General features: G+C 36.1%; 1 protein-coding gene across 4 annotated transcripts in view; it reads left to right on the top strand.

The window, feature by feature from the left end:
* ERBB4 (erb-b2 receptor tyrosine kinase 4) overlaps positions 1–8802 on the top strand; it is a 901667-nt gene extending 892865 nt beyond the window's left edge. For all 4 annotated transcript variants that reach the window (XM_070422057.1, XM_070422055.1, XM_070422058.1 and 1 more), the window contains one exon: positions 550–8802. In XM_070422057.1, coding sequence (XP_070278158.1) covers positions 550–998 — 449 coding nt within the window. In that variant the 3' untranslated portion in view covers positions 999–8802. The remainder of the gene's footprint in view (positions 1–549) is intronic.
* The last annotated feature ends 5739 nt before the right edge of the window (positions 8803–14541 follow it).

Here is a 14541-nt window from a genome sequence, read left to right as displayed (position 1 = left end):
AGTTGAATTTTTCTTCTTAGATGTTTCTCTTCCTATGGATAAAGCTTTCTGGAAAACATCTATAATCAAATCCTTGTTACTATACAGATACCACAGTAAACCTCACTTGATAAAAATGCTATTCTTTCACTTCATCTATTGATCTTGGAGTAGAATTCAGCTTAGATATATTTATTTTTCAATATCCTTTAAAAAATTCTGATTTCTCAGTACTTAAAGGCTATTTAACCCTTATAGGTTGTCTCATCTTCCAACATAAGTTTGGATAACTGGCCCCATATGTAGGAGAGACAAAGGCAATTAGGGGGAAAAAGAGCAATCTAGGCGACAGAAACACTGATAGCAGCCCTGCAGGCGTCTTCTTTTGTCCTTATCATTTTTGACTCTTTTTTTTTTTTTTGTATGACAGCAGTAATCAACAAAATAGTTTTGTGAGAATCCCTGGCTTTATTGTTCTGAACAAAGAAGCTAACTGTTCTGTATTAACATTGGCTCTGATTAACATTTTCCAGGTAGCAGATGTTAACTGGTATTTTCGTGTTCTATCAGAATATCTGAACCCTGTCGAAGAGAACCCTTTTGTTTCTCGGAGAAAAAACGGAGACCTTCAAGCTTTGGATAATCCCGAATACCACAATGCTTCCACTGGTCCACCCAAGGCAGAGGATGAGTATGTGAATGAGCCACTGTACCTCAACACCTTTGCCAACACGCTGGGGAATGCCGAGTACCTGAAGAACACCGTACTGTCTGTGCCGGAGAAGGCCAAGAAAGCGTTCGACAACCCTGACTACTGGAACCACAGCCTGCCCCCTCGGAGCACCTTTCAGCATCCAGACTACCTGCAGGAGTACAGCACAAAATATTTTTATAAACAAAATGGACGGATCCGGCCTATCGTGGCAGAGAATCCCGAATACCTCTCTGAGTTCTCCTCGTTGAAGCCAGGCACTGTGCTGCCTCCTCCACCCTACAGACACCGGAATACTGTGGTGTAAACTCAACAGTGGTTTGAAGGTGGAAAGACATGCCCGCTCCAATTTCCCTGCCACCTCTCTTTCTCTTACGGTCTACCTTCTACTCCCAAGGCCAGTAGTTTTGAAACTCCCCAGGGGAAGTTGTAGAGATGCGATGATAGTTATGTGCTTATCTAACTTGAACATTAGAAGGAAGGACTGAAAGAGAAAGACGGGAAAAACCACACTGTTTCTTCATTTCTCTGCATGGGTTGGTCAGGCGACAGAACCAGCAAAGGCAAGGCAATACTGCCTGCTGTCAAACAAGTTTTCAAATTTTTTTCTTTTTTCAAATTTCTTTCTATTTTTTTTTAAATGCGGAGTCTTGAAAGACCCATGCTATCTGTTCCTGTCTACAGGAACTGATGTGTACAGTTTCAGCATCCCTGAAAGCCCTAATAACCTTTACATTAGAATAAGTAAAAGATAACCTTTTCTATAATATGTAATATAACGGATTGAGAATCCAAATTTCTTTCTCCCACTGTTTCTATCCTGACAAGCAAGCGTGGCTAACTCAGCTTTCATTTCTAAATCTACATCAGAGTTATAACTAGTAATTTTGTTTGGAGGGCTTTCTTGTGTGTTTTTTTATTATTTTATTTTCCTTTTTGTTTTTGCTTTGCTCTAGTCCTTCGTATTACTACTTTCTCCCCTATTTTTGGCTTTAATTTCTAATTGCAAAGATTTTTTATGCATTGCTATAAATTATCAGAATTTTAAAAAGGAAGTGGAATGGCCACTATTTTAAATATATTGTCTTTAAAATTAGAAAGGGAGGCCAAGATGTTAGTCAAATATAGCATCAAATCTCACTTTTTTTTTTTGAGTTTACACTATTGAACATGTACCACCCCCATTCCTTTTCATCCTTCAATGTTTTCTCCTCCTCCATAAATGACAGTACTTGATGGGCAGTTGGTAATTTTTTAAAAAGAAGGGAAACTAAGAGACAGTTCTGTGTGGTTCATGAAAACTACTGATATTTTCAGGGGTGATCCAATGGGGAATCCATTGAACTGGAAGAAACACACTGGATTGGGTATGTCTACCTGGAAGATACTCAGAAATGTAGTTTGCACTTAAACTATAATTTTATTTGTTCTCTTTCTGAACTCCATTTTGGATTTTGAATGAAGCAATATGGAAGCAACCAGCAAAATAGCTAATTTAAGCACATTTTTTAAAAAGTGCTTAAAGAAAGAAAGACTATGGAAATACCAAACCAAGCAAATTAGGACTTTGGAACAGTATCCAGGGATTATGATGACAGGGACAGCACGTTATCTACATGTGATATCACATTTGCTACGCAAGGAAAGTTGTTCCAGTTTATATACTGAATATTAAGAAATGCAAGTAACGATGGGCTTGAATTCTATGGAATTTCTAGTATGAGACTCTATTTATAATAAGGGGAAGGTAACTCTTTGCACATAAATTGGTATAACAAAAAAAGAAATACAAGCATTCACAGCTTATAGATAGATCCTTGGGGCAAAAATTGTAAATAAACCTGAAAAATATTCTCATGTAATTATTTTAATATCCCACATACTAATCTTTTGATACTTTATATAATAACTCCTTTCCTCAAACACAGAATCCTAGTAATAGGACCATCTTTATTATGTATTGTTTCAAGAGAATACCTGCTGAGTTAATATGAATAATGGGAACAAATGGTAGGAATGAGTCTCCAGAAAAAGGGAACCTCAGATCAGTTATTAGGAGAATTGGATATGTCTCTCTTTTCTAAGAAAATCCATCCCAGGTCATTTGGATTTAAAATTTTTTTTTCTAATGTTGACATAGTGGGATCAAATTTGACTCTATTATAAGAAGCAATTAGACTAAAAATCTCCAAATGGTAAAACAGAGAATTGAGAGGGGAGAATGCAAAAGAAAAAAAATCTAGGTTTCTGCTTGTTTTGAAAATGTAAATCCATTAATACCTTCGACTTATTTTTTCAATTAATATTTATTTAGAGTCTATTAAAAGCACTGTGTTATGTGGGAAATACTGAGATAAATGTAATATTATTCCTAACTTAAACATTTTAGTCTAGATTTATTTGGGATGACACTTGAATTTCTTCATAAATTTAAAGAATAAGATTGCATGAACTTTTTGTGAGTAGTCATAAAATCAGCTGTTAGTGAAAAGATCTCTAGTGAACTCATTTGAGACACAAATGAAAGATCCTACAAGTTACTAAAATATACAAATAGGATAGTTTCAACGCTATCATCTAAGCACAAACCGGTCTAGAAGGATGTTGCATCACTGGCCTATTTGCCTGCCTGGATCTAACTTGACCATTAAATCAGCAGTCAATGTTGGTCTTTGGCCAAGAGCCTTGGGGGCATTGGGACCAGTTTCGTTCTACGTTTTGAAAAGGGAGGTAAGCTAAAAGAGCGAGGAAAAGCAAGGAAGGGGTTTCTGAGATACTTTCTAATAAAGTTCAACCATAAATTTCCCAAGAATAATTCAGGCGCCACAGCATGACAGCTTAGAGCACTCTCACCCATTCAGAGGAGTCTCCAGGAAAAGGGGACCTCACATCAGTACTTATGAAAATTTAAATATAAGCCTCCAACTTCTGGATAAATCTGTACCAACTCAGCATTGACAGCACCCTTGTTGGATACTGGAACTTGATTTTTTTTTCTTTTGATTTACAGTATTCGTATATTTTTGTTATGATATGGAAAGCACAATTGTTTATTTTGTAGAAGGCTAGAACAGTATTTTTTTTTTTTACTCTTAAGGTAATAGAAATGTATCCAGTGAATGTAATCTCCTCCATTTTAAGAACATGAGACCCTTGGACATCAGGTAATCTTCCACTAATAACTGGAGATAGATGTGAGTATAATCTACAGTGATCCAAAATGTTTCATGAGGGCTCCACGTTATTGTTCCTTTTGAATGAATTTTGTAGTACATACTTGATTTCAGTTGTTTGAAGGTTTCCCTTTTGTTATATATTTGTTCTCCTTAGAAAACATATTTCAGAGTGGATGAGAAGGAGAAAAAAAATCCATTTGTTCCAAAGAATAACTCGGTCAACCCAGTGGAGCGTAATGTTCAAATGCCAATCAAAGCCTGAAAGGTGCATTGGAATATCATGTTCCTGAGGCTAGATGGATCTGTGCTAATATGCAGAATCAATTCAGTCAATTTGAAGAAAATGAATAGTGAAGTTGCACAAACTATATTTTTAAATCAACAAATTTTGTAGTTTATACCTACCTTAGGGAATCCTATTTTGAAGTATGAAAAATGGTATAATGGAAAGGTTGTTTAAAGAAGTACTTCTTAGACAGGTGAGGAAAGATGTCCTGTAAACCAGGGTAGACCCAGCACCACAAAGCACCCTGCACCATGCAGAGGTGCTTGGGCTGCTGAGCAGCGGTTGGTTTTTCAAATGTTAGTGGCACGGGTTAGGATGAGAGCTTTCTCACGTAATAATCTTGAAATAGCATAAAAAAATAAATACTCAAATTATATTAAAAGGTACAAAGTAAAAATATGGGATTCTTTCTTAGTATATCAAGAAGAATGATTATCTGGGGCTTCAGAGAAGAAAGAGTATTCATCTAAGACGTGTTATAATGTGTGCTAATAGCTTCTAAAGGCAGGACATGGCATGAAGATCAGGAATATCCCCAATGCCAACGACAGACCCTTAAAAGGACTGTGAGGGTTTGCTGCTATCTGAAGTTGGAGGGACTATGGGTGTGCTTCTTGAAGTGTCGAAAGTGAAAAGAAAAATTTAATTCTTTAAGCCCGACAGGGAAGGATGTAAATACAAGTTTTTTTCTAGCTATCTAACCTTTATTTCAAAACTTGAATTATTCATCCATCTATAAATGTTGATTATTTAACTAGTGTATGTAGTTCATAAGGTAATAGAAAAGGTAAAGATCATGAAAGCATGTATATAACTGGGCAGACCATGAAAATGCTGTAAGATGTAGATTTAGTTAAGTTATCAGACATTAAATGATTTTAATATTATTAAATAAACTAAGTTAGAAAATTAACCACAAACTATAATGTAACAAAATAAAATGCAGGATATGAAAGTGTAGGTTGGATTTTGCGAAGTAAAATATAAGTTTACCCTTTAAAATTGCTATTTGTTAGGTATATCTGAAAGTAGGCATGTAGAGAGCTGGTTCCACTTGTGAAAATTTATTTAAAGAACTATAATTAATTTTTTTCTCATATTCTTACTCCTTTACCTTTTAAAAATGTATTAAATGTAAAGAGAAATTTTTAGAATTTGTCTTGCAAGCACCACGTTGAAGAGTTTAACAGGCAAATATGTTGATTATGACTTGAAGTGAGGGGTCTCTAAATGAAATTCAGGAAATGTAAATGTTCTATTACCTTATGCAGAGAGAGAATGAGTGGTGCCATTGACTAAGCAGACAAAACATTTATTTTGTGGCATGTCCTTTCTTTTTCCTTGATACCTCTGGTTTCCCAAAACAAACAGGAACTAGTTAACAATATTCTGATAAAGAATTGCTAAAACCAGCATTTCAAACTGCTGTATCTCCATTATTTTGGACTCTAATTATTAAACTGATGATTTGTAATGCAGCAAATAAGAAATCCAGGTGTGTAGGCTGCTAGTTGTTAAAAAAAATCTGATAAATTCACTCCTGTATATGCTACGGACAGATAATTCTGCTATGCCTCTCCTTGTGTATATGGAATTGTGAAGGACAGCCTTGTACCCATGTAGACACATAAAGACAGACTCATGTCTTCTAATTGCCATTTGCTTGAGAAAGAATAGCAATAGAGAGATAGACTGGGTATAACTTAAAATGCCAAGATCAGCGGAGGCCTTAATATTACAGATATTGCAGTGGGGCCAGGTTTTATATTTCTGGGTAGAATTGATACAATATTCTAATCCCAGAGATGTCTTTGCAGAGTAGTTGTTTCTACAGTTACAAACATGAAGCTGTTGTGGACACTTGGTTGGGTCAGGAAAACCTTTTCTTTGTGTGGACAAATGGCTTTTAAATCAATGGGCTGCTTTGTTATGTTCATTAACAGAAAAGTCCCCATAAAAAAAGTAGAAAATTTAAACACGCTGTTCAAGTCCCCCTGATTTTGCAAAAATGTAGGAAGTGCCACTTTTGTGGACCCCTGCCTCACCTCTTCCCAGCCAGGTGATATTTTGGGCAGAAGAAGATGCTTCTCTGGTCATGAGCTGAAAAGACTCTAAGCCCCAATTTCATGGATGTTCTCATGCTTTCTCTGGAAAATACCCTTTGACCCTCAGTTTTATAAGTGATTATCTTGGTAGGTATCATAGAAATGCTCATTTCTCTCTGGACCTTAGAGGAAAATACCATCCTCTTTCCTTTCCCATTGGCACAACCACCTCCATTGTCTTCACTTTTCCACCACTCTAGTTTGGAGTGGTCCCCTCGATGCTGTATCTCTCTTAAGCCATAGAGGATCTCTGAGGTCCCACACCCTGCTTTGTGAAATAATGACTTAGCCTCTTCTCTCACATGCCTGACTTTTTCATAAAAGATCCCAGCAATTTGGACATTGTTTGAACTATGTGCAAATAAATTACTGCACATAGCATACTTTGTGATATTAATTTTTTCTTCATGTTTCTCCATGAAGATTGATTCCTTTACTATGTCCTTCTCTGTAGGATTTGAGATGAGTCAGCCCTGTGATGAATCTTGAAACTCACATAGGGGCACATGCCCTTGGTAGGTCTCAGATTTAATCTTTTCATGAAAACCTTACATATCACTGAGAAGTTAGTTTTGCCAGCACATTAACCTATTTACTTTATCTTATTTTATTCCTGATCAAAAATGTTTTGTAGCTGCTGTATTTTTTTCCCCCACAAATGAAGAGTCTTAGTATCCTAAACGGTAAAGGCTATTCAGCTTTGGGAATTCCCTATAATCTTTTATTGGTTTCATTCATCCATCTAAGAAATATGTAATGAGTGCAGTTTCACTGTAATGGAAACTCATGTTGTCTACGAGGTTGCCATTCTTTCTCTGCTTACGCTCTCTAAGAACATTTTTCTTTCAAGACTCTACTGAGTTTGACCCATATCGTGAGACATGGTTATATTTGTACAAATATACAAATATAAGAAAACAAAGCTTCACGCCTGTAGGCAATAGTCTAACTTGTCCAAGCCACTTTGCCTTGACTGCTATCTTTATCCCTGATGTGTAAAGTGTGCCCCAGCCTGTAGCCTTTTGAAGGAAAGAAAACCATGCGTCCTATATATTGACATAACCTGGTTTTTGGATCTCACTTCCAGATTTTTCAGTTAATGAAGGGTTGTACTTTTTCCCTCGCGTGCAAGTCATTTTCCTGTATATTTCTGGATCTCTCAGGGGCTGGGAGGAGGGAGTGAAGGGACTGCACCATAGCACTCCAAGAACCCTTTTGGGATTACTACAGTAATCAACTACAAAAGTTATTTTCTAAATGTAGATATGTGAGCTGTTCTTTTAAAGTAAGGTACTTTGAAATATGTAGCATAAATTGGTACTGCTGTTAAATGGGTCGATTACTAAACTGAGCAGCTGTCCAAGGGCAGCTAACTTTGAATGCACATCTCACTGGCCGTTGCGTCTACATCTCATGTTGTGAGCTCCAGGGACTTGCATTGCTGCATGTCGAAACCGCGTTGTCTCATGGTATGACTAGTTGTTCATGTCTTTCCTGAGCACCATTGTAACAAGATCAAATGAAAATGAGACCACTCTGTAAGACAATTCATAGCACAAAACATGTCATGTTAAATCTTCTTTCAGACACTCATCTCATACAAGCATCACAATAGTTCCTAAGATCAGGTGTTAATGGGAGACACTACCAAAAAGACAGAGGCTTAAGGTATTTTATACGTTTGTATTCGTTTCCTTGTGTTCTTAACTTGTAAAGAGAAAACAAGCCCTCTCGCTTATGAAGTACCTTCAAAGGACAGAGGTGCAAAAATACCTAGTTGGTAAGCCATCAGTGTTTCATTTAAACCCCAGTGTTCAAAGTTAGCTGCCTTTTGAAATAAAAAAAAATACTACTGTATGTTTGAAAATGTGAATAGTATTTTTATAGCTTGTTAAAGACATGGCTAGTTGCATTTGTAAATAAGGATAATGTTGCTTTGATTTTCGTTTGTGGACATCTTTATTTGGAACATAATTGTCTTTAGGGTTGATTTGTATATAAGTAATCGGCTTGTGATTGTTTCTTTTTGGTTGGAAGTTATAATTTTGACATTACTTGTGATTCTGTGTTCAGCACTATTGTGACATGTTCAACCTCTGCACTCGCTTACACAATAGGATATGACAATTGTGTGTTGTAAAATGTTATTTTGATTTTTTTCTATTTTATCTATGAAGGATTATGCACTTAACTCATACTAACTTTTTTAATGTTAGGTATATTTTTAGTATAATTTCCTTAATCTTTTTTCTTCTGTAACCCTTCACCCCCTTCTTTTCCCCCTTCCCCCTACTTCTGTTGTTATTTGAAAATAAGAGACACTGTCTTTTAAATTTCTGTTATTAGGCTTTTCAGTTAGTTCTCAAGGATCCTCTCTTGGCTCTTGGGAAAGAATTGTACCTGTACAAGGCAATTATAGAATGCGACCTGCTTTGCCTCATTCCGTACTGATCATCCCAGCTGAACAATTTGAAAACTGTTCTGCTTTTTTGTTACATGAATCTGTCAGAAATATATTTTTAATTTAATATAAATGAAATTCAATAAAATATGAAACAAATTTTCTCTTCTGTGTCAGAAATTTGTTCTAAGAAAAACCAATTGGGGAGAAGAAGACTTGTTCTTGATTTAATAATATGAAGATGTGTAATGAGCTTATTTTTGTTCATAGTTATGAATCTCATTAATTATTCCTAGGAACCCTGTGGTTGTTTGAAATGTGATACCTTCCATATGTTTTTACCACCTAGCACAAGTGCCTACTGATGTGCATAGCCTAATTATCTGGACAGACTATGCTTCATTAACTGTGGTTGGTTTGTTTCTTTGGAAATTAAAAAAAAAACGAATATTGGGTAGGTTGTATCCAAAAACCATTAATACTTTTATTTTTTATTTTGTCAGGGTTAAGCCTCTATTTTATTTTATTAAATTTAAAAATAATTAATTTATTTTTTATCACCATGCATCCCCCTTATATCTTCCTCTACCCACCCACACTTCTCCACCCCCACAAGCACCACACTGTTGTCCCTGTCCATGATTTATTTATTTTTTTCTTTTTGCTTAATCCCTCCACCCCTCAGCCCACCCTCACACCCTCTTGAGCTGTCAACCTGCTCTATGTCTATGATTCTGTCACTATTTGGTAACTGGTGGCTGGTGACTTGAGACAAGCCCACAGACATGTGTGGGAGTGATTTCAGAGACATTGTTGACATGAACAAGATCTCTCAACACGCTCTTATTCCAATTTTCTTATTTTTAATACTAGTGGTCCAGTGCATGAAATTTGTGCAAACTAAAAGGGAATTAATTAGATGAAATATTTGAATATTGCTATTTGCCCTTTCTCTATAATAGAAATGTCAGAGTTGAAAGAAAATTAGTAAAATGTATATGACTATCTCCCTCCTGTCAGAGTCTGGGGTGCACCTCGAGACCCTGAGTCAAGTCCCCACCCACCGGCGCATGCCTCGAAATCGCGTGAGACCAGATCTGACCGTCCCCACCCCTGTCAAGCCCTGCAGGGCTGTGGGTGTGGCCTCAGGTCCCCTGATGCAGCCTCAGGTCCCCTGGCCCCAGCGCTGGGATGGGGGATGTGGCTTTAGGTCCCCCGGCCCCGGCATGAGGGCACAAGGGCATGACAACCATTTGCATATTAGCTCTTTATTATATAGGATTGTTTCTCACTCCTTCATACTTCCACACTGTAAGAACTTTCACATTTCAATAACTCCTCATTCAGGATTATATTACTGTTCAAAGCTGCTATGGTTATTTTATTATATTATGATGTCAACTGAGTCAGTGGATAGGAAATGTTTTTCAGCAATATATTGGAGTAAGTTCTCTTACTCCAATTTGTTCAGGTATGGGTCTTAAAGATCCTGTTAATCACACCACCTGCTATGTGCATGGACATGCACACATTCTCTTCCTTAGATGTTTAGGCCCATATTTTTGCGATCATAGTCATTCCTTAGTGTTCACAGTAACAAATGTCAGGGTGCTCTGTATTTTAAGCCATTGATAAATTGAGGAAGAGGAAGTAACAACTTGTGTTTCTAATGCTTTAAGGCACAGGTGACATTTCCAATAGCACCATGTTAGTTCATAGCAGTTGTAGGACTCACTAATTGATACTGCTTTACCATGTATAAACTTATTCTGCGTATGTTGGTTCATTTGACTTAATATACAATTTTTGTTGGAATAATCCTAGTCATCCAGATAAGAAAAATAAGACAAATCTAGAGTTATGTGACCATTACCAAGAGATGTACTCACCCTCAAGCTTTATCTTCTGATGAAGAAAAATCTTCCTCTAATTAGTTAACACTTCTCTTTATCCCTCTGCTAAAAAAAGAACTTTACTCTGATAGAAGCATATTTTATGCTAACACACTGACTTATTTTTAAAGTACCAGTGGTCTTCATTAGACCCTTGATAAATGTTCTTCTGAAACTACTGAAAACTTCAGTTCACCTCCTCAAAGCACGCAAAAGCAACTCATTTATGATGGAAAATCAGGTTTATTTCATTCAAAAAAGAAAAATTTAACATACAAGTAAAAATATTTTTAAAATAATTATGTAGAGCCCTGGCTTATGTAACTCAGTGGTTAGAGCATCAGCCTTCACACCGAAGAGTTTTGGGTTAGATTTCCAATCAAGGGCACTACCTGGGTTGCAGGTCCGAACCCAGCCCCAGTCAGGTGTGTGCAGGAGGGAACTAATCAATGTGTCTCTCTCATGTCAACCTCTCTCTCTCTCTCTCTTTCTCTCTCTCTCTCTCTCTCTCTCTCTTTCTCTCTCTCTCTCTCTCTCTTTCTCTCCTTTCCACTTTTTCCCTCCCTCCTCTCTATAAAATTATTATATGGTCTACTGGTTGTGTCCTTTTCTCAGGGTCTTACAAATCTGTTCTGTAAAGGAACCACCTGGCCCCTACATATATCAGAGACTATGGCATACCAATATGCTTATCTCTAGCAATGTTTTAAATACATTATTGATAACAGAAGTCAAACCTCTCATGGAGTACTTAAATTATAAATAAGTTGATAAATTTCTAGAGTTTATTACATGATAAATGACTACAGGATAGAACTTTGGAAATACTTAAATAAAATAATATGATTCCAAGACAATATCCAAAATTCAATTAAAATGATGATGATAAGAGGGAAAAGATTATGAAGAAGCTGTGAGGTATACAATAGAATAGATGGTTAAAAACTAAAGTGAATGTAAAAATTCAAACTATTCTCTTCTAAGATTTCTGAATTCACAATTGTTTAAATTTTAAAGCCCTTTGGAAAGGTTTATGTATTATAAAGACAGAGAGAATATGTTACACAAAATATTTACATATATTTATATGTTTCAGAAATTCATACAGAATTTCTATTTTAAATGATTACAAGCCCCAAGATGTCAATCATATTACAAGTTGCACTCATAAAATTCTAAACTGAGCAGGTGCATGGTTAGCTAATTGTATTTCCCTTCCCAGTATTATCAGGCTGCATGATGAGCCATGGGGAGCAAAGCCACTAGACAACCATCTTAAGATTAGAAACAGAAGACTGTCACCCAGATAGCAATTTTAGAGCTATAAACAGAACAATTCACTACAAGATAGCAATCAGGAGATTGTAAACCAAATGGTACACATGAGACATGTGAATATTGAAATACCTGCTCTTGCAAGTTACCCATAGATTTTTAAAAGAAAAATACCCATCTTGCAAACCTGTTTCTACTTACTTATAAATCTGAGATGAGTAGACTGTTCTACAAAATAATATAATCCATGTTTTCTGCCTCTTTTAGAACAGTAAAATAAAAATTCCAAGCTTTAAAGACATATTTTGTTAGCTGCCCACCAATTCCTATTGTAAGAGGCATAAACATAGCCTACAATATCTTGAAGATAAAGCCTTAATTTTTCATTCCAGTTACTTTAAATACCTTCTTATGTCATTGTCTTCCATGTATCTCAGGGATTTATTAAATCATCTTGACTTGACTCTATGCAAAGTTATTATATTTGTGTGGATTCCCAGCCATTGCAATAATAACCACATTAAAATAATAATAGATATTAATTAAAGACTCACTATATGTCTGGTCCTCTTTTAAGAACTTTATGAGCATTGTCTCAATTTAATGTTTGCCACAATCTTATAAGTTACATTAGTTTTCTCTTTCAGTAAATGAGAAAAGTAAAATATTAAAAAGATTAAAAAAAAAAAAAGCTTGTCCAAAGCCACCCAAAAAGTGGCATCACTGGGTCATAAAGCCACGTGATATCAAAATACTTTTACACTAATTTGTTTTCCAATAAATAACTTTACTGTTTAACACATACAGTTGGGAATTTGAGGATGTGGAGAATCAACTCTATGTACTGATCTAGATCTTTGTATACAGAGGACTCAAGCATTGCAAATTTTGGTATCCTCAAGAGGTCCTGAGCCAATCCCCCATGGATACCAAGAGACAAGTTAAGTTGTGTTTTTTTGTTGTTGTTTTTTTTTGGCGGGGGGGCGGTCAAAATTTATACACAAATTTTCAATCTCATGGGGTTCAGCATCCTTAAGCCCCTATTTTTTCAAGAGAAAACTGTATATATATCTATAATATTAATAATGGTGTAGCAGGTGTGGTTTTTCCTCATACATTTAAACTCAGTTATGCAATAAATTTAATTTCCTTAGTGTCTTTCCTAAATTTCCATTTTATCTAGAAGTAGAAAACATAAAGTGACCAATTTAAAAAATTTCAGAATTAATTCAAAATATATTCCGCCAATTTAAAGTTCTTTCCATCATTTCCTATTGGGGGTTACTTTTAATTCTGGAGGCCTATATTGGTAAACATTTACAAGATTCTGTAGCCATGATAAATAACTGGGAAATATCATTGGCTTAACATTTAAAAGCTAATTTCGGTGGTGTATCAAACTGCTTTATCTCAAATGATGCCTTAGGAGACCACACTACCTTTATCTTATTTCTCATCTATCTCAACAGGTTACCTCTGTGATTGCTAAAACGGAGAAACAAGTGTTAGGGTGTTCGAACAAGGACTTTTTACTGCCACAGCCCAGAAAAGACATATCCCTTCAGTTCATTGGTTAAAACTAGTCACTTGGTCCTGCCCAGGTTCAAGGGAGCTGTGGAGCACATAGATATTGAGTGAATGTAATTTTTCTGACACATTGCTGATGTAACATTATGGCAATGAAGGGTAATGTCTAGCCCTTAGCCAAATCTATGATGATATGTGTTAAGATATTCACTACAGATCTAATTATTTGTAATGGTCATTCTTTTACTCTGTCTTCCACTGAGATGTCTACACTCTCACCTAGTATCCTATCATTTGGTTTAATGCAAATTCCACTGTCATATGCCCTTAATGTAACCAGCATCTTTCGACTTTCTTGCAAATCCCGGACCTTTCTAGAGGAAACATTAAAATATGTTTGCTCACACTACTGTGAGGCTTTGGCCTGCTCCCTGAGGCTCCCCATGCTGACACATCTACCCTGTTACATTCAACCCAAGGGCATGTAAAATTGTGTGAGGCTCCTTCTCTATGTTCATGTGGGTAATTGTTTGCATTTCTAAATTTAATCTGAGGGAGGGTGCAGAACAAAATTACATTTCTATGAATAGAATCTGATTGTATTCATGGGAACCCACCAGAGTATGTCATTTTCTTCTTTATCTTAGTTCTTCCTTCTCACGTCTAAGGAGTTTTATAGATTGGAAAGTGGGATTGGTGGGGAAGGATGAGCATTGTGAAGCATTGTTTCTATCTAATCAATATTTTTCTAATAGTGAATTTAAAGGCCAATATTTTTGTTTTCCTAGTTCTGTTCCCGTAGTACCCCAAAGGTCTCCTATCTTATATCCTGAAGAAGTGTTCCTCACAGGGTAAAAAGAAAAAAATTATGGGAGGAGGGAAACTCAACCTACAGGATAGGTATTGTGCTAAGGAAATCATATGCATTATCTCCCTTCGTCTTTATAAATTATAAGGTAAGAGCTGTATTTTAACAGTTGTTGATTTCTGATGATGGTGGGATATAATAAATTACCACTACAGAAATGAAAAGCAGAATTGTTTATTGATTACAGCTCTGTCAGTGGGTGAAAGGCTGCCATGCAAGGCCGCACAGACGGTTGTACCTGGGGACAGGATACCGGCCTGTTGGAAATGCAGGAGTCAGCTTATGAATGGCATGCTGTGTAAAGTTTGGTATGTTTCATA

Source organism: Myotis yumanensis, unplaced genomic scaffold (assembly GCF_028538775.1).
Source record: "Myotis yumanensis isolate MYYU_CA2020_CCGP unplaced genomic scaffold, mMyoYum1.0.hap1 SCAF_8, whole genome shotgun sequence".
Lineage (NCBI taxonomy): Eukaryota > Metazoa > Chordata > Mammalia > Chiroptera > Vespertilionidae > Myotis > Myotis yumanensis.
This window is presented reverse-complemented; position numbering and strand designations above follow the sequence as displayed.